At 46.1% G+C, this 27,660-nt stretch overlaps 1 protein-coding gene across 3 annotated transcripts in view; it reads right to left on the bottom strand.

The window, feature by feature from the left end:
• The window catches only part of mtss1 (MTSS I-BAR domain containing 1), a 197,926-nt gene that overhangs the window by 47,092 nt on the left and 123,174 nt on the right, over nucleotides 1-27,660 (bottom strand). For all 3 annotated transcript variants that reach the window (XM_060836593.1, XM_060836592.1, XM_060836591.1), the window contains exons 4-6: nucleotides 17,884-17,968; nucleotides 16,817-16,908; nucleotides 16,008-16,082 (exon numbers count right to left, since the gene is read on the bottom strand). In XM_060836593.1, coding sequence (XP_060692576.1) covers nucleotides 16,008-16,082; nucleotides 16,817-16,908; nucleotides 17,884-17,968 — 252 coding nt within the window. The remainder of the gene's footprint in view (nucleotides 1-16,007; nucleotides 16,083-16,816; nucleotides 16,909-17,883; nucleotides 17,969-27,660) is intronic.

Below are 27,660 nucleotides of genomic sequence, written 5' to 3' on the forward strand. Positions count from 1 at the left end.
CTCCCTCAGTGCTGACCCTCCGACAGTGCAGCACTCCCTCAGCACTGACCCTCCGACAGTGCGGCACTCCCTCAGCACTGACCCTCCGACAGTGCGGCACTCCCTCAGCACTGACCCTCCGACAGTGCGGCACTCCCTCAGCGCTGACCCTCCGACAATGCAGCACTCCCTCAGTGCTGACCCTCCGACAGTGCGATGCTCTGTCAGTATTGACCCTCCGACAGTGCGGCACTCCCTCAGCACTGACCCTCCGACAGTGCGGCACTCCCTCAGTACTGACCCTCCGACAGTGCAGTACTTTGTGAGTAATGCAGTGAAGTCTAAACCTAGATTCTATGCTCAGGGTTCTGAATTAGATCTCAAGTTACACAGATGTTAGTGACACTGATCGTCTTTCAGTATCTCTCCCCCATAGTCAGTATTGAGATTAGTCTTTACAGAACATGTAAAGGTGTAAATTGTACATGGCCGCATCACAGCTTGGCCTGAGCTCTTCATCACGCAGCGCAAAAGCTTGGTTCTGAAGCAGTCTGTGGGGACACCCACACTTCGTTCTCAGAGATGTTAGTCTGTGGCTAACTGGGCAGGCACCAGGGATTTCTTGTAAGATCCTCAATCAATTTGTGGGCTCAGGAAGACAGCTTTCCAATTCTCGCAAGAACACACATTATTTGACTGCTAACTTCTGTAGATTTGCTGAGTCAGGGTGGGCAGGAGCCCATGCTAATGCCTGGCATTTATTTCACAGGTTTAGCCTGAGTGAAGAAAACTGGAAGATATTAAATGGTCTGTGTTTGCGGCTCGTCTACTAATTGAATTGAATTTATTGTCACGTATACAGAGGCAAGTGAAAAGCTTTGTTGTGCGAGCAATACAGGCAGATGACATAGTTCAGGAGCACAGATAGTAAATAATAGGTAAACAGCAGCAAAAACAAAAACACAGGAACAGGCGGATGTTAAGAGTTTGTTAACAGTATTTTAACAACAGTAAGGTAGAAACCGTTATAAAACTGGCTGGTGTGTGTGTTCAGGCTTCTCTCTGATGGTGGAGGTTATAGAAAAACATTGCCAGGGTGGGATGGATCTTTGAGAATGCTGGCGGCCTTTCCTTGACAGTGGGCCTGGTAGATGGATTCTGTAGATGGGAGGTTGTCCTTTGTGATTGTCCAGACTGAGTTCCCCACTCTCTGTAACCGTCTCCGATCTTGAATGGTACAGTTACCATACCAGGTAGTGATACATCCAGAGAGAATGCTCTCAATGGTGCACCTATAAAAGTTGGCAAGGGTATTCGCCGTCATGGCAAATTTCCTCAGCTGCCTGAGGAAGAAGAGACGTTGTGGGGCCTTTGTAACCAGTGCGTCCACATGAAGTGTCTAAGAAAGCTTGTTGTGGATGACCACTCCCAGGAGCTTGACACTCTCCACTCGTTCCACCTGTGTGATGTTAATGTGTGTGTGTGTGTGTGTGTGTGTGTGTGTGTGTGTGTGTGTGTGTGGGGGGGGGGGGGAGCATGAGTAACATCCGCCAAGAGTCAATAATGAGTTCCTTGGTTTTGCCGGCATTGAGAGCGAGGTTGTTCTCAGTGCGCCATTCTTCCAGGTCTCTCACCTCCTGATGTAGTCTGTTTCATTGTCATCTGAGATTTGACCGACCATGGTGGTGTCATCAGCAACCTTGTAAATGGCATTAGTCTGGTGTTTGGCGACGCAGTCATGGGTATACAGTGAGTACAGCAGGGGGCTGAGTGTACACTGTTGTGGGGCTCCAGTGTTGAGTGTTAGTGAGGATGAAATATTCCTGATGAAGGGCTCTGGCCCAAAACGTCAAATTTCCTGTTCCTTGGATGCTGCCTGACCTGCTGTGCTTTAACCAGCAACACATTTTTCAACTGTGATCTCCAGCATCTGCAGACCTCACTTTTTACTCGATGAAATATTGTCCCCAATCTTCACTGATTGTGGCCTGTGGGTCAGGAAACTGAGGGTCCCGTTGCAGGGACTGGGGATTAGTCCGAGATCACTAAGTTTAGTAATCAGTCTCAAGGGGATAATAGTGTTGAAGGCTGAACTGTAGTCAGTGAGTAGGATTCTTACGTAGCTGTTCTTGGTGTTAAGATGTTCTCAGGAGGAGTGAAGGGCAAGTGATTTGGCATCTGACATGGATCTGTTGGTCCAATAGGAAAATTGGAGTGGGTCAGGAGTAGTGGGGAGGCTGGAGTTGATTAATGCCATGACCAGCCTTTCAAAGCACGTCATGCCCACCGAAGTTAGGGCCACTGGGTGGTAGTCATTGAGACATGCTGCATGAGACTTCTTAGGCACAGGGATGATATTGACCCTCTTGAAACAGGCAGGGAGAGGTTGAAGATGTCTGAGAAGACCTCTGCCAGTTGATCTGCACATGCTCTGAGTGCACGGCCTGGTACTCTGTCTGGACCCATCACTTTCCTTGGATTCCCACAAAGGAAAACTAATTTGACTTCTGTTGGGATAGATTCATCAGGACTTGGGGTTGGCTTTCCAAAATAACTTCGATTGCCTGATAATGCAGTTATCATTTCTAGACAGATATCAAAATTCTTAACCTACTACATCTTTTTATCAGTGATTATACTCTACCCAGTACAACTGAGTCACTGTCTCAGGTAACATGTTGGGGGGGCTAGCAGTGAGTCCAAGAATAAGATTTATTGAGGGGCAGGAGAAAATTGGACTGAGATAGGGAGAGGTTTCTGAGAACGGCTAATGGTTATAGCGACGTCTGTACTTTATCTCTGCACTCACAGTAAATGCAACACACTCATCAAAGAAAAATGCAATGGCTGAAGTGAGATTCCATTGTGCAGAGACATGGCCTTTGGTCACACAGGGTAGGAAGCTGTGTGACACACAGTCAGTCTGTTTCTGATTATGTGCTGATATCCTGAGAGATGATTAGATTGACAGACCTGACCACAATATTTCCTCTCAACTTTCTGATGTTCACCCTCCAGCGAAAACTCTGATGTTTAATGGGATATCAGTTTCAAATTCTCAAAAAAAGTCTTCCATTCATAATAAACCACGACCAGAGAGTGCAGCCCCATATCCTCCAACCACACCCTCCCCCTGCCCCCCCCATACAGCCTTAGCAGTGCACACCTGCTCCTCTCGAGCCCTCTTGAAAACAATGCTAACATTGCATTTGCCTTTCTAACTGCCATACAAACCTGCATGGTAATCTTCGGAGCCCAAGTCCCTATGTGCTTCAGAATTCCACCTGCCAGTTCTTTGTCCACTCTCGCAGCCTGTCCAAGTCCTTTATAGCCTCCCTGCCCTCCACCTATCTTTGTGACATCTGTAAACCCAGCAACAATTCCCTCATTTCCTTCATCCAGATCGTTAATATACCATGTGAATAGTTGTGGGCCCAATACTGACCCCTGTGAGACTCCACCAGTCACCAGCTGCCATCCTGAAAAAGCCCCCATATCCCCACTCTCTGCCTTATGCTAATCAGCCAATCTTCTCTCCATGCCAGCATGTTGCCCTAACATCATTTGACCTAATTTATTTAGCAGCCTCCTGTGTGCCACTTATTCAAAATCCTTCTGGAAATCCAAATAGATCAAATCCTCTGGTGCTCCTTTCTCTAACTTGCTCATTACCTCCTCAAAGAATTTTAACAGATTTGTCAGGTATGACTTCCCCTTGTCAAAGCTGTGGTGACTCAGCCCTACTTTACCACGCACTTCCACCTACTCCACAATCTCATCCAGGACGGGATTTACATTATTCTGAAATGGTTTGGATTATTTCATGCAATAATCCACAGGTCTGACTGGTACAGCAATGAATACAGCAACAATACCAAACAACAGCAATGCAGACACAGGTTTGTGATATTGATTGATGGATTAATATTGGCTACAGGGTTTATTCTCAAACAGAGCAGAGTTTGTTTTGGAAAAGGAAAAAGGTGGTCTGTTAAAAAGGGTTTAAGATTGAGGGAAGGCAAGCTTTTATGAAATTGGCCAATGTAGACTGGGAACAGCTATCTCAGGATATATCTACTGCAGAACCAGGAGGAGATGAGTGTGTTTGAAAAGGAATTGGTGAAAGTAGAAGCTCAATATGTTACTTTCAGGTGAAATGTATGAACAACAAGCCCAGAGCACCTTGATTAGAGTGGTGCCGGTCAGGCAGCATCAGGACGAATGAAGGGCTTTTGCCCGAAATGTCGATTTTCCGACTCCTCGGATGCTGCCTGACCTGCTGTGCTTTTCCAGCAACACACTGATCTAGACTCTGATGTCCAGCATCTGCAGTCCTCACTTTTGCCCAGAGAATCCTGATGTCCAGGAATATTCAGAAGTGGATAAGAAGGAAAAGCTTGGCTTTAACAGGTACTGACACAATTAGGCCAAACACAGTATGATTCCAGGATTCAAATTAGCAATAGAACCTCCAGTTGAGCAGGACTCCCTCAGCACTGACCCTCAGACAGTGCAGCACTCCCTCAATCCAGATGGAGTTAAATTCCCAGGGGCAGCTCAGCCCTGACGCTCAGTTGCGGGTGGTACCAACTGAAGAAAACTGGGCACTGGATTTTCCTCACCATCACTTGTTAATAATAAGTAGTTGACATTCATTTTATTGGCAAGGATTTTGTTTCACTCATTGGACATGGGCATTGCTAGCTGGCCAGCACTTATTACCCTTTTCCCTAGATGCCCCCTTCAGAAGGTGGGGGTGAGCTGCCTTCTTGAACCGCTGTAGTCCATGTGCTGTAGGTTGACCCACAATGCCATCAGGGAGGGAACTCCAGGGTTTTGACCCAGCGACACTGAAGGAACGGTGATGTATTTCCAAGTCAGGATGGTGAGTGGGTTGATGGGGAACTTGCAGGGATGGTGTTCCCATGAACCTGCTGTCCTTGTCCCTCTAGATGGAAGTGGTCATAGGTTTGGAAAGTGCTGCCTGAGGATCTTTGGTGATTTCTGCAGTGAATCTCGCAGGTAGTACACCCTGCTGCTACTGAGCGTCGGTAGTGGAGGGGGTGGGTGTTTATGGATGTGGTGTCAATCAAGCGGGCTGGCTTGTCCTGGATGTTCACGAGTTCCTGAGTGTTGTTAGAGCTGCATCCAGCCAGGGCAAGTGGGGAGTATTCCACTCCTGACATGCGCCTTGTAGATGGTGAACAGGCTTTGGGGAATTTTATTTTTAGTTAACTTGTGGGAAATGGGTTTGCTGGCTAGTCAAAACATATTGCCTGTCCCCAGCAGCCCTTACAATGAGTGGCTTGCTAGGCCATTTCAGGGGGCAGTTGAAAGGGCACTGTTGCGTGTCTGGAGTCACATGTAGGCCAGATCAGGTGATGAAAGCAGATTTCCTATCTAAAGGACATCAGTGAGCCATGATGAGTGATTTTACCAAATAAACAAGCAGTGCTAAGAAGAGGTTGAGGGATACTTGGCACCACGCCTTTAATGAATTGAGAGGTTAAAGTATGAGGGGCACTGGTTTAATTATTCACATGCTGAACAACTCTTCAAACCTGGTAAGAATGTAGAACTAGTTAATGATATTGGATCATTACGAGTACGTGGATTATGTAAAGTTGCTCAATCTCAGTTAAAATCAGATTTGGTCCTTTTTTTTGATTCCTGTGTGAGGAGTATCATGTGAAAGATCACAAGGTCTCTCTCTCTCGCCAGGCTGCCTGGTAAACAAGCCTCACATGGCTGACTGCTGACTCAGCAGCTTTCAAATCGAGCGTTCCCACTGAATATTCTGGTTCATTTGTACAGGGGATGCTGCAACATCATTAACAGGCTCACGGCAGCCTAATCTGTTGCCATAACAACTACATTCCAATGCAGAGACATCTAGTCGCTTCTGCGTACATAAGGCATTTGGGAAACATGGGGTCTGCCATGTGCTGAGCAGCCCGTTCTGATCTTGAGCAACATCAATATGTTTTCTCGCTCACAAAGCTCCACCTTCCTGGACAGGATAGTTAAACTACCACTCATAATCACCTAGCCCCCAGATCCTCTCTCAATTTCTTTAATCAGGATCTTTCAAATTACTCGAGAAATACCAAGTAGTAACAGACCACTAAAAACCTTTAACTTCCATGGTGACTCCAAGAATAACACCGTCATAGAGTCAGAGATGTACAGCATGGAAACAGACCCTTCGGTCCAACTCGTCTATGCCGACCAGATATCTCAACCCAATCTAGTCCCACCTGCCAGCACCCCTTCTCTACCTACCTACCTGCAACTCTACTCTCAAGGAACTATGAACATGGCTGGTATTTCAGTGCATTATCCCAGTGAAGGGTAACAGCATGCACCCATCACCCCCAAGGGACACTGCCCAAGTTGCACAATCTATAGATGCATATTTTAATTATAAGTTAGCAAGGTTTGAAAAGATTTGTAGCTCAGGTTGAGGTTCTGGATGTAGGTTTGCTCGCTGAGCTGTCAGCCAGTAAACCTACATCTATAATAAGTTACTCGTAGGTAATTTTCTCTATTTACTCTTCCCTGCACAAGCTACTTGTCTTAAACCTGAGTGCTTTGGGACAGCCAAAGGTCACAAGTGCTCTGAGTTAAGTGCATATCTTTTGTTGTATACTGGCACATGGTAACTTTTCAGAATACTATCCAGAGACAGTTCATTCACAACAACTGGCTAACCAGAAGAGCAAGCTGCTTCAGACTGGCAGGATGCCATGGATTGCACCCCCAGAATAGCTGGGGCATTATTCAGAGAAAGAGAAATACAGATAAGTCAAAGTAATATGTGTAAAATAGAGAAGAAAAACAGAAGGATGTTGTCAAATGTGTTTGCATGACCTTTGCTAGCATTGTTTTGGAATGAATGGAGAAAATGGCACTGAACTCAAATATTCACATTAATGTCAAGAAGCCTGCCTCCAGCAACATTGCCCCCTAGGCAAGAACATCAGTACGAGGATTACTCGGAAGAGTCAGGAATTAAATATTCCCATGAATGATTTTCGTAGAATCACAAAATCCCTACAGTGTGGAAACAGGCCATTTGGCCCAACAAATCTACACCGACCACCTGAAGATCTACCTAGATCAAGCCCCTACCCTATTGCTTTACACTTCCCCTGACTAATGCACCTAACCTGCACATCCCTGAACACTGTGGGCAATTTAGCATGGCTAATTCACCTAACCTGCACATCTTTGGACTGTGGGAGGAAACCGGAGCACACGGAGGAAACCCACACAGACACAGGGAAAATGTGTAAACTCCACACAGTCTCCTGAGGCTGGAATCGAACCCAGGTCCCTGGCACTGTGAGGCAGCAGTGCTGGCCACTGGGCTACCGTGCTGCCCTTATTGCTAATTTTGTGCTAATATAACAGAAAAAATTTTGCATTTGCTTTAATCCCTGCTTTTTAAAAGCAATTTGTGGTTTACTGGTACGTTAGATGGTGGGGGGCAGTTGACATGGAACACTGACTGAAAACAAAAAGTGCTGGAGAAACTCAGCAGGTCTGGTAGCACCTGTCAAGAGAGAAACAGTTAACATCAAGACTATTGTGACTCCTCCTCAGAATTGCAAGATTTGCAAATTTCTCTAGCACTTTCTGTTTATGTTTCAATCTCTAGCACGCTAATATTTGAGATCAGCATGGACTATTTTGGGGTGAATGGCCTGCTTCTCCATGAAAAGTTCCAGGAATAAGATGAGAGAATCCTAGTGAAGACTTGCATTTGTATAAGCCTTCGTCTTACTACAGAATGTCACAAAGGCACTCAGCCTGAAATATAGTCACTACAGTATTACAGGAAGGGGAACGTTGAAATTGCATACAGCAAAATCCCACATTAAACGTGCTAGTGACTATATATTCTGTGTTAGAAATTTTGGTTCAGTTCTGGGACAGTTCATGATATGGATGCAAGGGGAACCTTGTGTCTTTTGATGTTGTGCCATGCTATGTTTTAATGCAAAATAGGGCCTCAATTCAACTGAAGACAGCACCTCCGACAGTGCAGCACTCTCTCAGTATCGACTCTCGAATAAACAGGGTAAAGTCAGCATAGTTTTATCAAGGGGAGGTCATGTCTGACAAATCTACTAGAATTCTTTGAGGACATAATGAGCAGGTTAGACCAAGACCAAGACCAATGGACCTTATCTACCTGGGCTTTAAGAAGGTCTTTGATAGGGTGCTGCATAGGAGGCTGCTGAGTAACTTAAGAGCCCATGGTGTTAGAGGCAAAGTACTTACATGGGTGCAGTTTGGCTGTCTGGCAGAAGGCAGAGAGTGGGGATGAAAGGGTCCTTCTCATGATGGAAGCCAGTGACTAGTGGTGTTCCACAAGCATCAGTGTTGGGACCACAACTTTCCACTTTATACATTAATGATCTGGATGAAGGAACTGAGCAAAATCTGGCTAAGTTTGCAGATAGTAGAAAGACAGGTAGGGGGACAGGTAACATTGAAGAGGTGCGGCAGCTGCAGAATCATTGGCAGGTAAGGAAAGGGGCAAAGTAGTGGCAGATGAAATACAACATGGACAAGTATGAGGTCATGCACTTTGATAGGAAGAATATAGGTATGGACTAATTTCTAAATGGGGAGAAAATTCAGAAATCAGAAGTGCAAAGGGATTTGGGAACCTTGCAGAGGGATTTGGGAGTCCTAATCTAAGATTCTCTCAAGGTAAACTTACAGGTTGAGTTGGTAGTTATGAAGGCAAATACAATGTTGTCATTCATCTCAAGAATATAAAAGGGATATACTTCTGAAGCTCTGATCAGGCCACAATTAGAGTATTGAGAGCAATTTTGAACCCCATATCTCAGGAAGGATGGACTGGCCCTGAGCAGGCCCAGGTGAGGTTCACGAGAATGATCCCAGGAATGAAAGGCTAAACAAATTAGCAACGTTTGAGGTATCTCTGGAACTATACTTGATGGAGTTTCGAAGGATGTGGGGGCGATCTCATTGAAACTTACAGAACGCTCAACAGCCTTGACAGAGTGGGCATTGGGAAGATGTTTCCATTAACAGGAGAGACCAGGACCCGAGGGCACAGCCTTAGAGTAGAGGGAAGACCCTTTAGAACGGAGATAAGGAGAAACTTCTCCAGCCAGAGAGTGGGGAATCTGTGGAATTCACTGCCACACTGCCAGGTCATTGAGTGTATTTAAACAGAGATAGATCAAAGGTTGTAAAGAAAGTGGCAGAATGAGGTTGAAAATTTATCAGCCACGATTGATTGGCTGAGCAGACTCAATGGGCTGAATGGTCTAATTTCTGCTCCTATGTCTTATGGGCTAATGCTATCCTACTTAGTACTGACCCTCCGACAGTACAGCACTCACTGATCGCCTGAGAACACAAACCTCCTCAGCGCCAACAGTGCAGCTCTCCCTCAGCACCGACTCTCCGACAGTGCGGCACTCCCTCAGCACTGACCCTCCGACAGTGCGGCACTCCCTCAGCACCGACCCTCTGACAGTGCGGCACTCCCTCAGTACTGACCTTCTGACAGTGTGGCACTCCCTCAGTACTGACCTTCTGACAGTGCGGCACCCCCTCAGTACTGACCTTCTGACAGTGCGGCACCCCCTCAGTACTGACCCTCCGGCAATGCGGCGCCCTCTCAGTACTGACCTTCCGACAGTGCGGCACCCCCTCAGTAGTGACCCTGCAACAGAGTGGCACCCCCTCAGCTCTGTCCCTCTGATAGTGCGGCACCCCCTCAGCAATGACCCTCCGCCAGTGCGGCACTCCCTCAGCACCGACCCTCTGACAGTGTGACACCCCCTCAGCGCTGACCCTCCGGGACTGTCAGCCTGGAATTAATACCCAACTTTTGGAGTTGGACAGGGAACACAGCTCATGGAAGATGTTATGAAACAACAGAGCTTCAAAATATCTGCTCTTAAAATCAACAGTTGAAGGGTTAATTCTATGAGGCAGTGGACCTTCTGGTCAGCTACTTATGAACCAAATAGTCCTGTTTAACCAGTTGAGTGAGAAATTCTTTAAAAGCTCAGTTTACAAGACAGCACAATAAGCAATGATTTGATTACACTGGGATTTCAGCCCAACTCTCTCGATGTTCTTTGTCTCATTAATGTGTGACCTTTTCAGATCTCAATGGCTTAATGGAGGAAAATATATAAACACACAATATCCACTGCCTTTCATCTTGACATAAAGAAGCATATCTCAATTACGTACCAAAGCAGAAGTCAGTGCCATTACGGATTCATCCAAGTTAGGACGAGGTAATAACAAAATAATTCAATTTCAGATACCAATAGAACTCAAAACTTTGGCAGAAAAATTGGAAAGGGCTGATGCTTCATTGGAAAGGGCTGCAGAAACAAACTTCTTCATTCTTAGGGATTATAATCTTGTCTGAGTCAGCAATTGTGGGTTGAATCCCCATTTCAGAGACATGAACACACAATTAAGGCTAAAATCTAAAACCAGTGAGATACCAAGGAATTGTCATTTGGCCAGAGATGCTGTCTTTAAAATGAAACATTAAACAGAAGCCCTGTTTGCCTTTCATGTATCTTTTAGGAGTTGGGCTGACTATCTAGTTGTTTACTGTACTGCTTCTGGAAGCTTGCGAAAACCAATGGCTGTGAAGCAGCCCTTTTGGGGACGGAATAACTGATCTGAGAACAAAGGAGGTGACAGGGAGGGGCACAGATCTAATATTCATCAGGAAGTGATAAAATTTCCTCTGTTCACAATTTTAAACAAAATCAGGAACATTTTCCAAGTGATCCTCACCATAATGATGACCAGAAAAAAAATCCCTTTCTTTCTTTACAGAACTGCCTATCCAGTCCGACATTTCAAACTGCAACCTCCTGTAATGTCCAGCGTTACAGATCCTGAGGCAGTCTATCAAAAACCACTTGCTCAATTCCAGGTATTGCCACAAGCCTGACCCACATGTGACCCACAATGGCAGTTTACCCAGCAGTTTCCAGTTATTTCCTGGGATTGGTTTGGGTGGAGGAAATGGGACTGTCAAACAGTTTCCCAAAGCACTTTTCGAAACTCCTGTGATTTATTATTTCAAACATCTCTGCCCTTCACTCAAACCCATTGTTAACATCCTCACAAATGTTCGATGACAGAGCACAATGGTCAATGTCAAGATCAGAGTGGTGCTGTAAAAGCACAGCAGGTCAGGCAGCATCTGAGGCAAAGGCCCTTCATCTTGTAGTACCCACTTCTGCCTTCAATGGATCAATGGGCCTTTCACCATCCTATTAAAAACTCAATGTCTCTAAAACATGGTAACCCGTGCAGCTCCTTCTGGTCACAGACAGACGCAGACCTTTAAACTTATGTTCTTAAAGGGGACTTGCAATAGAAACACATGTTATGGGTTGTATTGGGAATCATCAGCTGTCAGTGATATTTTGTGCAAGTCTCTTGAGTGTGCATCATATCCCCCCCCCCCACAAAACACAAGGAACTGTCAGCTCTCAGCAAGAGGGGGGGAGGTGGGGGGGTGGGGAACGTGTTTGAAAATGTTAGGGTTAGGGTTGGCTCACGTCCAGATTCAGAATGGTACCAAGGTCTAGCATTAAATTAGGAGGATAGGAGCATGGCCTAGGTTTGGACTCCCTCTAGTCAAGATGATTAAGGGGAACTCAATTGAAGCATTCTGAATATTTAAATGATTTGATAAGGCAGATATTTCTCGAGAAGAGTGTTCAGAACAAGAGGGCAAAGATCAGTCACACTGTTCGGGGTTAACGTCAGGAAATGTTGCTCGAACTCTCCTCTCTTCCTCACTGCTTTCTGCGGGGCCTCTGATTGATAGACTCCTCACAGGGAAAGGCCGATTACGGCAACCTTATAGAGGTTTATAAAACCATGAAGGTCGTGGATAGGGTGAATAGTCAAAGTCTTTTCCCGAAGGTAGGGGAGTCCGAGACTAATGAGCATAGGTTTAGGGTGAGAAAGGAAAGATTTAAAAGGGGCCTAAGGGGCAACATTTTCACGCAGAGGGTGGTATGTGTATGGAATGAGCTGCCAGAGAAAGTGGTGGAGGCTGGTACAGTTACAGCATGGAAAAGGCATCGGGATGGGTATATGAATAGGAAGGGTTTGGAGGGATATGAGCCAAACGCTGGCAAATGGGACAGGATTAGTTTAGGATATCTGGTTGGCATGGATTAGTTGGACAGAAGGGTCTGTTTCTGTGCTGTACATCTCTATGACTCTAAGGTATGGTGCATGTTAGTGTACTGAACTGAAAACATCCAATGGGTACAATTTCAAATATGAAATAAACATACATTCTAGCTTGCAAAGTGAGAGTCAGCTAAATTCTTTTAATTCAGAAGTCACACAACACCAGTTTTAGTCCAACAGTTTTTTTTGAAACCACAAGTGTTTGGAGCGCTGCTCCTTTGTCAGGTGAAGGTGAAGTGATTTCAAGTAAACCTATTGTTCTTGACTTCTGACTTCCTGAAGAAGGGCTTATGCCCGAAACATCGAATTTCCTGTTCCTTGGATGTTGCCTGACCTGCTGCACTTTTCCAGCAACACATTTTCAGCTCTGATCTCCAACATCTGCAGACCTCACTTTCTCCTCGACTTCTGACTTTGTCCAACACCAGCACTTTCATATCATGGCCTCTTTTAATGCAGAATATTCACTTAGAATAAAGGAATCATGCTAATTGATAGTCCCTTCAAGGTAATTTCCTATTGTGTTGGGGTCACTGTTTATAGGAAGGTGGCTCCCTCTGCAATCGGAACCGGTGTGGTTCAGAGCTTGGCCGTGGACCTTGTAGATCACACTGAGCACAGAAGTACACTCCCATCTCTTAGAATCTGAACAAGAATATAAGCATTCATCATCATTGACTAGGCTGCAATCCAAAGGTACAATCACAAGGCTTCACTTCAGATGAGTTAATGCTTTCTAATCAGGAAGGAAAAGAGGGAGACAGTTGTGCGTGTGTTTCTTATGGAGGGGCAGTGGAAGCTGAAGAATATTTGTTGCTAATCACCTCGAGGGAGAATTTTCCAATTCCAGTGGTTAACCAATAACTCACAGGTCATCATTTCCATTGACGAAGCTTAGCTGCAAACATATGCTAAAGCGATTCACTCTACGCACTGACAGAACATAACCCAAAGCCAAGATAAGCCTCTTGGCTTAAAAAAACTGAGTCAGAAAGGAAGCTTAAAAAAATAAGAGAACACGTTAAATCATTTTCAGACCCATTTTCTAAGGAGAAGCTGTTAAACATTGCTGACAAATAAAAGGTGTCAAGATGCTGGGGAGGAAGTGAGGTAATCACTTTTAATAAAAGAACCTATGTTTTCCACATGATAATAAAATGTCTCGTCTGGTTTCCAGTTCTTTCAGTCACCTGCCATGAGTCTCTACACACTCCCAAATCTCTCAAGACCATAAGACACAGGAGCAGACTTTGACCAGTCAGCCCATTCAATCATGGCTGATGCGTTTCTCAACCCCAACCTCCTGCCTTTTCCCTGCAACTTTTGATTCTCTTCCTGATCAATATCTTATCTACCTCTCTATTAAATACACAATCAATGGCTTGGTCTCCACAGCCCTCTGCGGCAATGAGTACCACAGAGTTTCCATCCTCTGGATGAAGACATTCCTCCTCATCTCAGTTCTAAAGGGTTGTCCCTTCACTCTAAGGCTGTGCTCTCGGGTCCTAATCTCTCCTACTGGTGGAAACATCTTGCCCATGTCCACTCTATCCAGGCCTCTCAGTATTCTGTAAGTTTCAATCAGATCCCCATTCATTGTTCTAAACCCTGACTACAGACCCAGAGTCCTCAACTGCTCCTCACAAGACAAGCCTTTCACCCCCTCAGAGAATCAGTGCTGAGGGGGAACCACACTCCCAGAGAATCAGTGCTGAGGGAGCGCCGCACTCTCAGAGAATCAGCGCTGAGGGAGCGCCGCACTCTCAGAGAATCAGTGCTGAGGGAGCGCTGCACTCTCAGAGAATCAGTGCTGAGGGAGCGCCGCACTCTCAGAGAATCAGTGCTGAGGGAGCGCCGCACTCTTAGAGAATCAGTGCTGAGGGAGCGCCGCACTCTCAGAGAATCAGTGCTGAGGGAGCACCGCACTCTTAGAGAATCAGTGCTGAGGGAGCGCCGCACTCTCAGAGAATCAGTGCTGAGGGAGCACCGCACTCTTAGAGAATCAGTGCTGAGGGAGCGCCGCACTCTCAGAGAATCAGTGCTGAGGGAGCACCGCACTCTTAGAGAATCAGTGCTGAGGGAGCGCCGCACTCTCAGAGAATCAGTGCTGAGGGAGCACCGCACTCTTAGAGAATCAGTGCTGAGGGAGCGCCGCACTCTCAGAGAATCAGTGCTGAGGGAGCACCGCACTCTTAGAGAATCAGTGCTGAGGGAGCGCCGCACTCCCAGAGAATCAGTGCTGAGGGAGCACCATATTATCAGAGAATCAGTGCTGTGGGAGCACCGCACTCTCAGAGAATCAGTGCTGAGGGAGCGCCGCACTCCCAGAGAATCAGTGCTGAGGGAGCACCATATTCTCAGAGAATCAGTGCTGAGGAAGCACCATATTTTCTCAGAGAATCAGTGCTGAGGGAGCGCTGCACTCTCAGAAAATCAGTGCTGAGGGAGTGCCGCACTCTCAGAGAATCAGTGCTGAGGGAGCGCCGCACTCTCAGGGAATCAGTGCTGAGGGAGTGCCGCACTCTCAGAGAATCAGTGCTAAGGGAGCACCCGCACTCTCAGAGAATTGGCACAGTGGTTAGCACTGCTGCCTCACAGCGCCTGTAGACCCGGGTTCAATTCCCGACTCAGGCGACTGGTTTCCTCCAACAGTCACAAAGATGTGCAGGTCAGGTGAATTGGCCAAGCTAAATTGCCCGTAGTGTTAGGTAAGGGGTAAATGTAGGGGTATGGGTGGGTTGCGCTTCGGCGGGTCGGTGTGGACTTGTTGGGCCGAAGGGCCTGTTTCCACACTGTAAGTCTAATCTAATCTAATCAGTGCTGAGGGAGTGCCGCACTCTCAGATTATCAGTGCTGAGGAAGTGCCGCACTCTCAGAGAATCAGTGCTGAGGGAGCACCGCACTCTCAGAGAATCAGTGCTGAGGGAGCGCCGCACTCTCAGAGAATCAGTGCTGAGGGAGCACCGCACTCTCAGAGAATCCATGCTGCTGGAGGATCAGTACTGTGGAAGTTTTGGAACGTCGGTACAAAGGAATGGTGGAACCCAAGGCATTACTTGAAAGAGAAAAGGAGCTGTTTCCTGTATTCTGGCACTCAAATAAACCAACCATGTTCATATCGCTGTTTGTGGCCTCTTGCTGTGCAGAACTGGCTGCTGCATTTCCTGCACCACTACAGTATGTTTCAACAGAACTTTGTGGGCTGTAAAACAAGGTGCAGGACAAATCTCAATTTATCCTTCTTTCTAGTGGTCACAATCTATAGCCAGAGGCCAGCCAATAGGCCAACGTTTCACATCTTTCCCAGCAACAAATCATTCCAAACATCTGGTGGAAGATGAACATTAGACAATAAACCTTACCCCAAATGTTCAGCCCAGCTTTATTTGCTGTCAAACACTAAAAGGGAACATGTGTCTGAGGATAAACACTTCACTAAATTTTAAGTAAGCTTAATTCTTTCTCTAGAAATCTCCAGTTATTACTCATACATGTGGCATTTTGTTTTTGGTCTATGCATGAACCAATGGAAGGACAGTAGCTAGTGACTGGAAACAGTGTGAAGGGATTAAGTGAGCGTTTTAATTATTTAGGTTTGTAATACTTCCTGGTTATTGAGGGTTGCATTCAGTTGCCTGGTTGCACATTGCTCCCTTCCTCAGTTTGTTTACGTTTGTTCAATGGGACTCACACGATCAGTCAGTAAATGTTATTCAGCTCCATGAAAACCTTGCAAAGATACCAACTTGGTAAATGCAGATTGCTCAACCCCACAATAAAAAGTCACAAACCTTTTTTCACTTTTTTCTGCAATTTTAGTGTATCAGACGATTTCTTCTTGATCTCTTGTCGAGCTTTCTTGTATTCTGCAACAATTACCAGTGGAGACATCATTAATAAGGAAGGTTTAAAGGAACTGAATCTGACAAAAGTAACAGTGCAGTCTTGTCACACATCAGCAATCCCTTGGATATTTTTTGGTACTCCAACCAACACTGTGAATGGTTAAAGAGCAAATTCCTGCAGATGCTGGAATCCACTGTGACTCGCTACACCAGACCACAACTTTGCACCAAAATCGTGGGAGCAGCTTTAATGAATCACTTACCCAATGAATAGCGTGGGACACGCACAGACCTGTCTTTATTGAGACTTGCATGCAACATAGAATGAGGAGGGACTGAAACTCATCCCCACAACCACCTTCCGCAAAATCAGGCCAGATCCAAACTTGGGATGTGAGAACTACTTACTGCAGTAAGAAACCCAACGGGTCCACTTGCTGCTGGGAGTAATTGCTCATCCTAGCCATCGACACTCGAGCATGTAACCCTGCAGCACGGGTATACTTCACTGTGACTCTGCGAGAATATTGGTGATTTCATTTACAAGAGTAAGCTGGAGAAGCTGGTGCCCTTCACCTTTGCTCCAAGGAGACTAAGGGGAGATGTGGCAGGTGTTTATCAGATTATGAGAGATTTGGATAGGGTAGAAAAGGAAAAGCTCTCCCTATTGGCTGATGAAATTTGATCGAAGAGCCAACGTGAGAGGAGACTCAGGGCCGAATTGCAAGCGTCAGGGATCGGGGGTCGGATGTTACCTTTGGCATGGTCCTTATCCAGTTGGTTGGCAATTTTCTTCCACTCCTCAATCCGACCCTCCAGAGGGTTTATCAAACTGTCAGTCAGAGCACTGCCAGAGGACAAAGAAAATCAACACAACTTAGAACGTGAATGAAAATGCATATGTCTGTGAAAAAGAGAAAAAGCGAAAGAAAGAGACGGTTGGACAGTGAAGTGGCTGAGATGAGCAAGAGCCATCAAAATGTGATGAACAAAGACTTTGTTTAAGAAAATACAAATAACTTGAATAGGGATTGGATGATCACTAGACAGTCCACCAAGGTCCTGCTCAAGAACTAATTTCCGTTTGGGATACTGGTAAGGGTGTTAGTGCCTCAGCATGTGCCAAGCCCAGGGTAGCACGGATAGCCCAACTGTACAGGAGGGAAGAAAGACAGCTGAAGAGCAGCACTGATTGGGGATTCATTAGTTAGGGGAATGGATAGGTGTTTCTATCACCATGGACATAGCTCCCATCTGGTGTATTGCCTCCCCAGTGACAGGAAAGAACATGAAGAGAAAATATAAAATTAACAATGTGATCCTAAACAGTGTTCAGGAGTAGTAAGACCTGAATGCATAATTCTATGTCATTAATGGTGGGAGGACACGGGGAGAGATCGGTTCATAAGGCATACAGTGTGTTACATTTTATTGGTGATGGGATGGAGTACAAGTGCAGGGAGGTTATATTGAACTGTATAAGGCGCTGGTTAGACTCAACTGGCTCTAGGTGTACGATTATGGGACTCCTGAAGGATGTGAGCATTGGAGAAAGTGCAGAACAGGTTGATGAGAATGGTTCCAGAGATGAGAAACCTAGGATAGAAAACCAGTCGAATGAAGCTCAGATTGTTTTCCTTGGAGAGGAGTTTTCAACATCTTAAGGGGTCTGGACAGAGTAGTTAGGTAGAAACTATTCCCACTCACAGATCATTACTGAAACAGAATTAACGAGCTGGATTAGAGACAAACAAGGGCACTACATCATTCAGGTTACTCAAGAGCTAACTTCCATAGGGTGGGGTGAATGGCCTGAACTTACGCAGTAAGCTGTTTGAGCCTTGACTCAATACTGCGATGTCTCATACACATCCTGGTCAGAGCTGAACCAATCTCTTTTGTAGCACCTGAAACAAAAACAGAGACATCAGAATTTCTTTTCATTCACTTGAGAGACATGGGCGTCGCAGGCTGGCCAGCAGTTATTTCCCACCGCTAGCTGTTCTGAATTGAGTGGCAGGCTAGTCCATTTCAGAGATTAGATTAGATTAGATTCCCTACAGTGTGGAATCTGACCCTTCGGCCCAACAAGTCCACACTGGCCCTCTGAAGAGTAAACCACCCAGACCCATTCCCCTCTGACTAATGCACCTTACAACATGGGCAATTTAGCGTGGCCAATTCTCCTGACCTGCACATCTTTGGACTGTGGGAGGAAACCGGAGCACCCGGAGGAAACCCACGCAAACATGGGGAGAGTGCGCAAACTCCACACAGACAGTCGCCCGAGGCTGGAATTGAACCTGGGACCCTATTGCTGTGAGGCAGCAGTACTAACCACTGAGCCACCTTGCCGAAAGTCAACCACATTGCTGTGTCTGGAGTCACATGCTGGCCAGACCAGATGAGGAAGGCAATTTCCTTCCCTGAAAGAAGTCCATTAGTTAACTAGACAATCAATGGTTTCATGGTCATTCATTCTTAACTCCACACATTTTTCATTAGTAGAATCAAATCCTACCATCTACTGTGGCAGGATTCAAACCTGGGTCCCCAGAACACCAGCTGAGTGTCTGGTCTAATGCTAATACCATTTGGCCATTCCCGAGTTACTTCAGTAATTTGCTGATATTAGTGTGTTGCAGAGGGAACTTTACTCTGTATCTAACACTGCGCTACACCCATCCTGGGAGTGGTTATGTTATGTGTAGATGGTTAATCAAAGAACTAATGAAACAAACGTTAAAGTAAAAATCAGAGACAAATGATAACAATACCTTCACTGCTAGTACACTCATTCTCACAACAGGCTCGTTTAATCAGATTTTAATACTGTAACTCAAAACATTCAAAGTATTGAGACCATCTTTTTCATTGAATTTGAATATTTGGAGTTAGGGAAAGAGAATAGCAGATATCTGTGATTGTACAAAAAACAAACCATCTGGATGCTTGGAGGAAATCAAACTTGTTCTTAAACAAAAAACAAAGAACTATAGATGCTGAAGATCTGAAGCAAAACCAGTAACAGCTGGAGAAACTCAGCAGATCTGGTAGCATCTTGGCAGACAAAACAGAGTTAGAGAACTTCTAAAGATGGGTTACCGGACTCAAAACATTAACTCTGCTTTCTCTCCACAGATGTTGCCAGGCCTGCTGAGTTTCTCCACTATTTTCTGTTTTTGTTTGCTCTTTTTCCTCCAAGCTACAGGCTTCTCACAACTTCAGCAAATATCTCAATTAATTTGGTTTATTCACACAACCTTTAGTGTGACACCGTTCTAAATCCCTCCATGGTTGCTACATCAAACCTCAGCAATTTCATTGCTTAGTGTTTGTTTTAATTCACTCACAGGGTATGGGCATCACTAACTGGGCCCAGCATTTATTGCCCGTCCCTAGTTGCCCTTGAGATGGTGGTGGTGAGCTGCCTTCCTGAATTGCTGCAGTCCATGTACTGTAGGTAGACCCAATGTCTACATTGGGAATTCCAGGATTTTGGAGGCGTTGAAGAAGTAGCCTTATAATAGCCAGGTCAGCGTTGAGGGAGTGCCGCACGGTTGGAGGGTCAGTGCTGAGGGAGTGGGCACTATCGGAGGGTCAGTGCTGAGGGAGCAGGCACTGTTACACGATCAGTGCTGAGGGAGTGCCGCACTGTCGGAGGGTCAGCGCTGAGGGAGTGGGCATTGTCGGAGGGTCAGTGCTGAGGGAGTGCCGCACTGTTGGAGGGTCAGTGCTGAGGGAGTGGGCATTATTGGAGGGTCAGTGCTGAGGGAGCGCTGCACTGTCGGAGGGTGAGTGCTGAGGGAGCGCTGCACTGTCGGAGGGTCAGTGCTGAGGGAACGCTGCACTGTCGGAGGGTCAGTGCTGAGGGAGCGCTGCACTGTCGGAGGGTCAGTGCTGAGGGAGCGCTGCACTGTCGGAGGGTCAGCGCTGAGGGAGTGGGCATTGTCGGAGGGTCAGTGCTGAGGGAGTGCCGCACTGTTGGAGGGTCAGTGCTGAGGGAGTGGGCATTATTGGAGGGTCAGTGCTGAGGGAGCGCTGCACTGTCGGAGGGTGAGTGCTGAGGGAGCGCTGCACTGTCGGAGGGTCAGTGCTGAGGGAACGCTGCACTGTCGGAGGGTCAGTGCTGAGGGAGCGCTGCACTGTCGGAGGGTCAGTGCTGAGGGAGCGCTGCACTGTCGGAGGGTCAGTGCTGAGGGAGCGCTGCACTGTCGGAGGGTCAGTGCTGAGGGAGTGGGCATTATTGGAGGGTCAGTGCTGAGGGAGTGCTGCACTGTTGGAGGGTGAGTGCTGCACTGTTGGAGGGTCAGTGCCGCACTGTCGGAGGGTCAGTGCTGAGGGAGTGCCGCACTGTCGGAGTGTCAGCGCTGAGGGAGTGGGCATTGTCGGAGGGTCAGCGCTGAGGGAGTGCTGCACTGTTGGAGGGTCAGCGCTGAGGGAGCGCTGCATTGTTGGAGGGTCAGTGCAGAGGGAGCGCTGCATTGTTGGAGGGTCAGTGCAGCGGGAGCGCTGCATTGTTGGAGGGTCAGTGCAGAGGGAGCGCTGCACTGTCGGAGGGTCAGCGCTGCACTGTCGGAGGGTCAGTGCTGCACTGTCGGAGGGTCAGTGCTGCACTGTCGGAGGGTCAGTGCTGAGAAATATCACCAAAGGAGATTTGATTACACAAGAACAAAAGGAACACAGATTCAATTTATTTGATTTTTCTCCTGTATTACAATGAAGCAGTAACCTGTGGTGCAGAGTAATTTAAGAGACAGCTACATAAAGCTCATATGATAAATCTGGTGCCATAGCACATTTACAGAAAGAAATATTGAAAAACATCGATAAACTTGGAAAAATACCCCAGAGGATTCAGCCTGAAAAAAGCCCATCTGAGACACCAACCACATATCGACTGTCCAACTCTGCATTTCAATTGTTTTCTATTCAATTCCACATTTGAATTTCCTCATTTTTGTCTCAGCATTGAGTACTTTAAACTTGTCTAATGCCCTGCATACTTTAGGACATGGAGTTATTGCTGTTTTTAGAACAGAGGAAGACAATGAAAGATTGGACACCAATGTTCAATATTATCAAATGTTAAGTGAGTAAATTAATCACAAAAGCAACGGAACCAGATTGAAGGTAATGAAAAAGGAAGCTGAGGGTGTTCAGAAGTAACCTTCTCGTGGTAAGTTCTCATGGTTTGGAACAAGCTGCAGAAGCAGATTCAATCATCACTATCAAAAAGGAATTGGATAAATATTATAGGGCTGGGGAAATAGACTGGATTGATTGGATTGCTCTTTCAAAGAGCTGATGGGATCAAAGGGCTGAATGGCCTTTTGCAGTGTATCATTCTTCATAAAAAGCAGCACACTGTTTGATCGAATTTAACATCATCATCTACTCCCTGTAACCCCAGGATTGTGTCCATTTACCCAGAGATACAGCTTTCCTGACTAGTGGGCTGAATGGCGACGCCTGGAGGAAGAACGCCTCATCTTCTGCCTCAGAACACTTCAACCCCATGGCATCAATATGGACTTCACCAGTTTCCTCATTCCTCCTCCCACCACCTCACCCCAGCTCCAACCTTCCAGCTCAGCACCGCCCTCATGAATTGTCCTGCCTATCTTCCTTTCCACCTATCCACTCCACCATCCTCTCTGACCTATAACCTCCATCCCCATCCCCACCCCCACTCACCTATTGTACTCTATGCTACTTTTTCCCCACCCTCCTCTCATTTATCTCTCCACACTGCAGGCACCCTGCCTCTATTCCTGATGAAGAACTTTTGCCCGAAACATTGATTTTCCTGCTCCTCGGATGCTGCCTGACCTGCTGTGCTTTTCCAGCACTACTCTAATCTAAACTCTGGTTTCCAGCATCTGCAGTCCTTGTTTTTACCCAGCTATATGATGTAGACAGGCAGGAGGCTGGATGAACACAGCAAGCCAGGCAGCATCAGGATGTTTCGGGTGTAACCCTTCTTCAGGACTGGGGGTGGGTATGGGGGGAGCTGCAAATAAAGGCGGTGGGGAAGTAGGGTGGTGAAGTGGGAATAGGTGGAGACAGGTAGAGGGTACAACGTGGTTGGTCAGTGGGAGGAATGAATCCAATAGGTCGCTGGGAGGAGTGGCAGGGAAGGGAATTGGGCAAAGGGAAGGGAAGTTGTTTGAACTTAGAGAATTCAATGTTGAGTCCTTTGGGCTGTAGGCTGCCCAGGCGGAAGATGAATGTTATGTGACAGCAGACACCATGTAGAGCATCATAATGAAGGCTAATCACAGACTCCAACATTCACTCACTCAGTTCCCCAGGGGGCTGATAGGCAGCACTTTGTGCAGCAGACTGGCTGTCTATCCCACTTGATCACCATCTCAGCTGAATCAGCAATGCTCCAGGTTCAAGAACCACCCCCACCAGCTTAAAGTTCCAGGGAAAAATACCAGCCCAAGCCGTAAGGCCAATAAGGCAGAAGGACACAAAGGTGGATGTGAACTGCGGCCGATGGAAGGTCAGACTGCAAGCTTGGAGCCTGTTAGCAGTCGGCAATCTGAACCTTTCCCACGTGACTGATTGATCCCTGTAAAAAACTGAAAAACAAAAGATATATGACCTCCTTTGCTTGATCTACATGTGAAAGCCAACCTGGTGATTGTTTGAGCAACTTGGAGGAGGGCTTGAAAATGCTGCGCAGTTTGAGGGGATTCGGAGTGTTGTAAACTCTCCCCCCAGCACTGCAAGGAGAGAGAATGGATTCTATCCCACATTCCAAAAGCAGACTGACCACCTGGATTAAGTTATATCTTGGCAGTGACACTGAGCACATTTTATCCATAGATTATTCACTGTCTGTGACAGTGAGGAGAGAGCAGGCTGTCTGAGTGAGGAGCAAGTTTGGAAGTGAACCGTATCAAGATGCTGCTGCGTGCAAGCTGGTACTAGCAAACGGTGGAAGAGGGTGAGTGAGGGGCTGAGAAGGGTCATTTAATGAGAACTAAGCACAAAAAAAGCTAGGAATGGTGGGGGAAAATGGAATGGAACTACTCAAATTCCGAGTAATGATCACTCAATGGTGTTAACAACCCGACTTTTATATTCCCACTGGAGTATACAGGGTGATTCAGAACTAACACAGAAGATCAAGTTCCCACAGCCGACCTGACTCAATGTGTCATCACACCACCAGAAGGATGTGGATGCTTTGGAGAGGGCACAGAAAAGGTTTATCAGATGTTGCCTGGTATGTTAGCTTCGAAGAAAGGTTGGATAGACTGGGTTTGTTTGCACTGGAAGGCAGGAGGTTGAGGGGTGACCTAACAGAAGTTTAGAAGATTGTGAATGGCATGGATAGAGTGGGAAGTATGATGCTTTTTCCCAGGGTGAAGGGGTCAATTACTAGAGGACACAGGATCAACATGCGAGGTGGGGGAGGAGGATTTTAAAAGAGATGTGCAAGGCATGTTTTTCCATTCTTAAGGATGGTGAGTACCTGGAAAACACTGCCAGAGGAGGTGGTGGGAAGAGACATAATAGCATTCGATAAACACCTGGATGAATACATGAATAGGAAGGGAACAGAAGGATATGGATCCTGTAAGTGAAGACAGTTTTAATATGGAAGAGCAGAACATGGCATTGTAGGTTTGGAGGGTTGAAGGACCTGTTCATGTGCTGTATTGTTCTGTGTGTCAGTGTGCAATATTTAAACATCGCCCACAAGCTTCACCATTAGAACTGGTGAATCCATATCGTTTCACCCCATGTTACACAGCTTGGAATCTTCTCTTCAAACTCACCCACAACTGGAAAATACGAGCTAGAATCCTGTTTTTCTCCCTACAATTTACATTTTGAAACATCAAACCCTCCACATTCCACGAAAAGCACATCAAACTGATTCCCTGAATAATCAGTGAGGATGTTTGGGTGGTTGGCAGGGTGTTTCTGAGAGACTTGCAAACTGCTGGTCCTCTCCATTGATGATATAAGCCATCTGCAGCCTGAATCAAAAAGTTCTTCATTCAGTTTGATCGCATATTCCCCATGATCCAGCTATTGTTCCACTGTCAGTCTCCACTGTCTCTGCAGAACAAAAGCAAAATGGAGGTGCGAGAAATCTGAAGCAAAAACAGAAAGTGCTGGAGAAACCCAGTAGATCCAACAGCAGAGAGAAAACAAAGTTAACGCTTCAAATCCAGTGACCTTTCTTGGTTCCAGTGAAGAGTCATTGGATTCAAAACATTAATTGTCTTTTTTTTCTGTACAAATGCTCCCAGACCTGCAGCATTTCCATTTTCGGTTCACTGTTTCTGACCTGAAGACTGCCCAGTGCCAGGCTATAGCTCGGAGGCAGATGGAGAAACAGGGAGACAGTATCTAATGGCCCTTTTTCCCACAAAGTCAGGGACCCTCAGAAAACGTTAACTTGGTTAGAGGCAGACTACACATCTTCTGCCAGACCATCAAAAAACCAGATCACAAGACAAGCTGGGATTCTTTGAAGCCTTATTTCTGGTTTCTATTTCTGAGCCATTCTGGTCTAGAAGATTCTGAGGTTAACATTTTGAGCTTAAATAACTTCATAAGTGAGATCCTTCTTTTAGCACAGGCGGAGGTTTTAATTTGTTCAGGACTCCACAGCTCAGCAAGTACTGCAGAGATTATCATTAATCAAATAGAACATCCAAAATGTATTTCACACTGTGTCACATTGTCTTAAAACTCATTTTAATTTGGTTTTATTTTTAAATTTTCCAACAATTTCTGTCAAAGACAACAAAACTTGCAATTACACTCACTTTTAACATATGAAAATATCCTGACTACGTTATAGGAACACAAAAAGACCAACGCCCAAAGAATCATTAAGTAGTTACACACTTATTCAAAACTGAAAGTACACCATTGGGCAGGTGGGGGTGGGGCGGGGGGGGGGGGGGGGGGGGGGGGGGGGGGAGGAGGGGAAGAAGCTGGGTAGGAGCAAGAGACATTTCAAGAAGAATTCCAGGGTATATGGTCTAGACAGATGGAGGCACAAACTATTTGAAGCTTGATAGTTGCAAGATTTTGGCAAGGTATTGCTTGTTCCTGTGGTCCACTGTCTCTTGGTTATTCCCCACAACTCCAACTAGAATCCAGATATAACAAGATTGTCAGGGAGTTATTCCCTCAATAGGCTAGCAAGTTGCAACTGGCAAGCTGCAGCCAACAGCTGACTGACCAGTAGAAACAGACTTCACCTTGACTGCTGCAGTTGAAGGTGAGTGATTCAATGAACACAGAGTTAGCAAAAGTAGAGATAGTGCCTGGAGACACACCTGTCATTCCAGCTCTATTGCACCAGTTCGCTCTCTGTCCCATGGGTTGTCTCTCGTTTCCAACTCTGTCATCACTGTAATGGCTTGTTCAGCTGTGGAACTCTGGGCAACACATTCCCTTCTGGGGCTTGGGACACACTCCAGTGATTTGACAGCACAACACAGGGTGAAACTCCAGATGCTTGGCGGATCAGTGCTGAGGGAGCGCTGCACTGTTGGAGGATTAGCGCTGAGGGAGCACAGTACTATTGGAGGGTCAGTGCTGAGGGAGCACAGTGCTGTCGGAGGGTCAGTGCTGAGGGAGTGCCATGCTGTCGGAGGGTCAGTGCTGAGGGAGTGCCACGCTGTTGGAGGATCAGTGCTGAGGGGAAGCTGCGCTGTCAGAGGGTCTGCGCTGCACTACCAGAATAACTTTTTTTGAATCATTAAACCTCAACCCTACTGCACCCTCTCAGGTGCATGTTAATGTTCCTGTAGCACAACTTTTAAAAAATATTCTCCCGTTTATATTTTTTTTCCAACTGTTTTTCCGACATTACCACCTAACTGCGATAGTGCTTATATTTTCCCCAGCACCTATGTTGTGTGTGTACAGGTGTGAGACACAGTAAAGGACACAAGGTGTATAAATCTTTATTCAGTTTCCACCACCAGGAAGAAAGACAACACCCAAGTGGCCTGTGACAAACAGTGGCCTTCACATCAAAGGGCAATGCTGTGTGATCAAACAGTGAAGGGGAGGGACCAAAGGGCAATGCTGTGTGATCAAACAGTGAAGGGGGGGGTTAGCACAGTTTATTAGAAAAGCAGGCATGTAACTTGTGAAAATTAAATGATTATCTTTCACTGAACCAAGCAAATATAGATAGTTAGTGATTATATCCATTCACTTGTGGAGAATATGTTAAGTCCAAGTGTAGCTTACAGCATTGACAGCACCTCAAATATTGACTTGATTGGTAAGTTGATGCTTTGTGATGAGCTGTTGTGGTGAAAGTTGAGAAAGACAGGAAACACAAAATAGCGTACCATCCTCCCAAACAAAAGCTCTCCAGGTAGCAGCACGGCAAGTTATCCCACAGCAGTTCGATCTGTAACAGTCGATTCTAGGAAATCGTGCTTAAATACAAGGTTTTTGCTTTTTAAAATCAATACTGTTTCTCTCTCCACAGACACAGCCAGACCTACTGAATTACTCCAGCACTGTGTGTTTGTTTCAGAATTTCCAGTTATGTTTTTATTCCAGGTTACTGACCCATTCATCCAGAAGGAATGGTAATATATTTCCAAGTCAGGTTGGTCAGCGGCTTGGAGTGGAACTTGTAGATTGTTTTGTTCTCATGTATTTGCTGTCCTTGTTCTTCTAGATGGAAGTGATCATAGGTTTGGAAGGCTCTGTCTAAGAAGTCCTGGGCAATTTCTGCAGTGCATCTGCTGCTATTGAGCATCAATGAAGGAGAGTGGGTGCTTGTGGATGTTGTGAAGATGTTGTGAAACTTGAAAGGATTCAGAAAAGGTTTACAAGGATGTTGCCAGGGTTGGAGGATCTGAACTACAGGGAGAGGCTGAACAGGCTGAGGCTGTTTTCCCTGGAGTGTCAGAGGCTGAGGAGTGACCTCAGAGGTTTACAAAATTATGAGGGGCATGGATAGGATAAATAGGCAAAGTCTTTTCCCTGGGGTCGAGGAGTCCAAAACTAGAGGGCACAGGTTTAGGGTGAGATGAGAAAGATATAAAAGAGACCTAAGGGGCAACATTTTCATGCAGAGAGTGGTACGTGTATGGAATGAGCTGCCAGATGATGTGGTGGAGGCTGGTACAATTACAACATTTAAGAGGCATTTGGATGGGTATATGAATAGGAAGGGTTTGGAGGGATATGGGCCAGGTACTGACAGGTGGGACTAGATTGGGTTGGGATATCTGGTTGGTATGGATGGGTTGGACTGAAGGGTCTGTTTCCGTGCTGTACATCTCTATGACTCTATTTCTGCTTTGTCCTGGATAGTGTCAAGCTTGTGTGTTGCAGCTGCACCCATCCAACAAGTGGGGAGGACTGCAGTAAGTAGTGTCCTATGGAGGGGGCATTTCAGAGCCTTTTCAGATCCCAGATGCTCCCAGCATTGAGTTCACAATGTAACTACAGCAATTTATATTGGTAATGGTGAGATAACCTATTCACTTTCACACTGTGTGGAAACCAGCATTTCATTCCAATAGTGAGTTGACTACAGCCAACTCCAGTTCATTGCAAACACAGACTGGACACTCACAAAAAACCC

The sequence above is a fragment of the Hemiscyllium ocellatum genome, chromosome 15 (genome assembly GCF_020745735.1).
Source record: "Hemiscyllium ocellatum isolate sHemOce1 chromosome 15, sHemOce1.pat.X.cur, whole genome shotgun sequence".
Taxonomy (NCBI): domain Eukaryota; kingdom Metazoa; phylum Chordata; class Chondrichthyes; order Orectolobiformes; family Hemiscylliidae; genus Hemiscyllium; species Hemiscyllium ocellatum.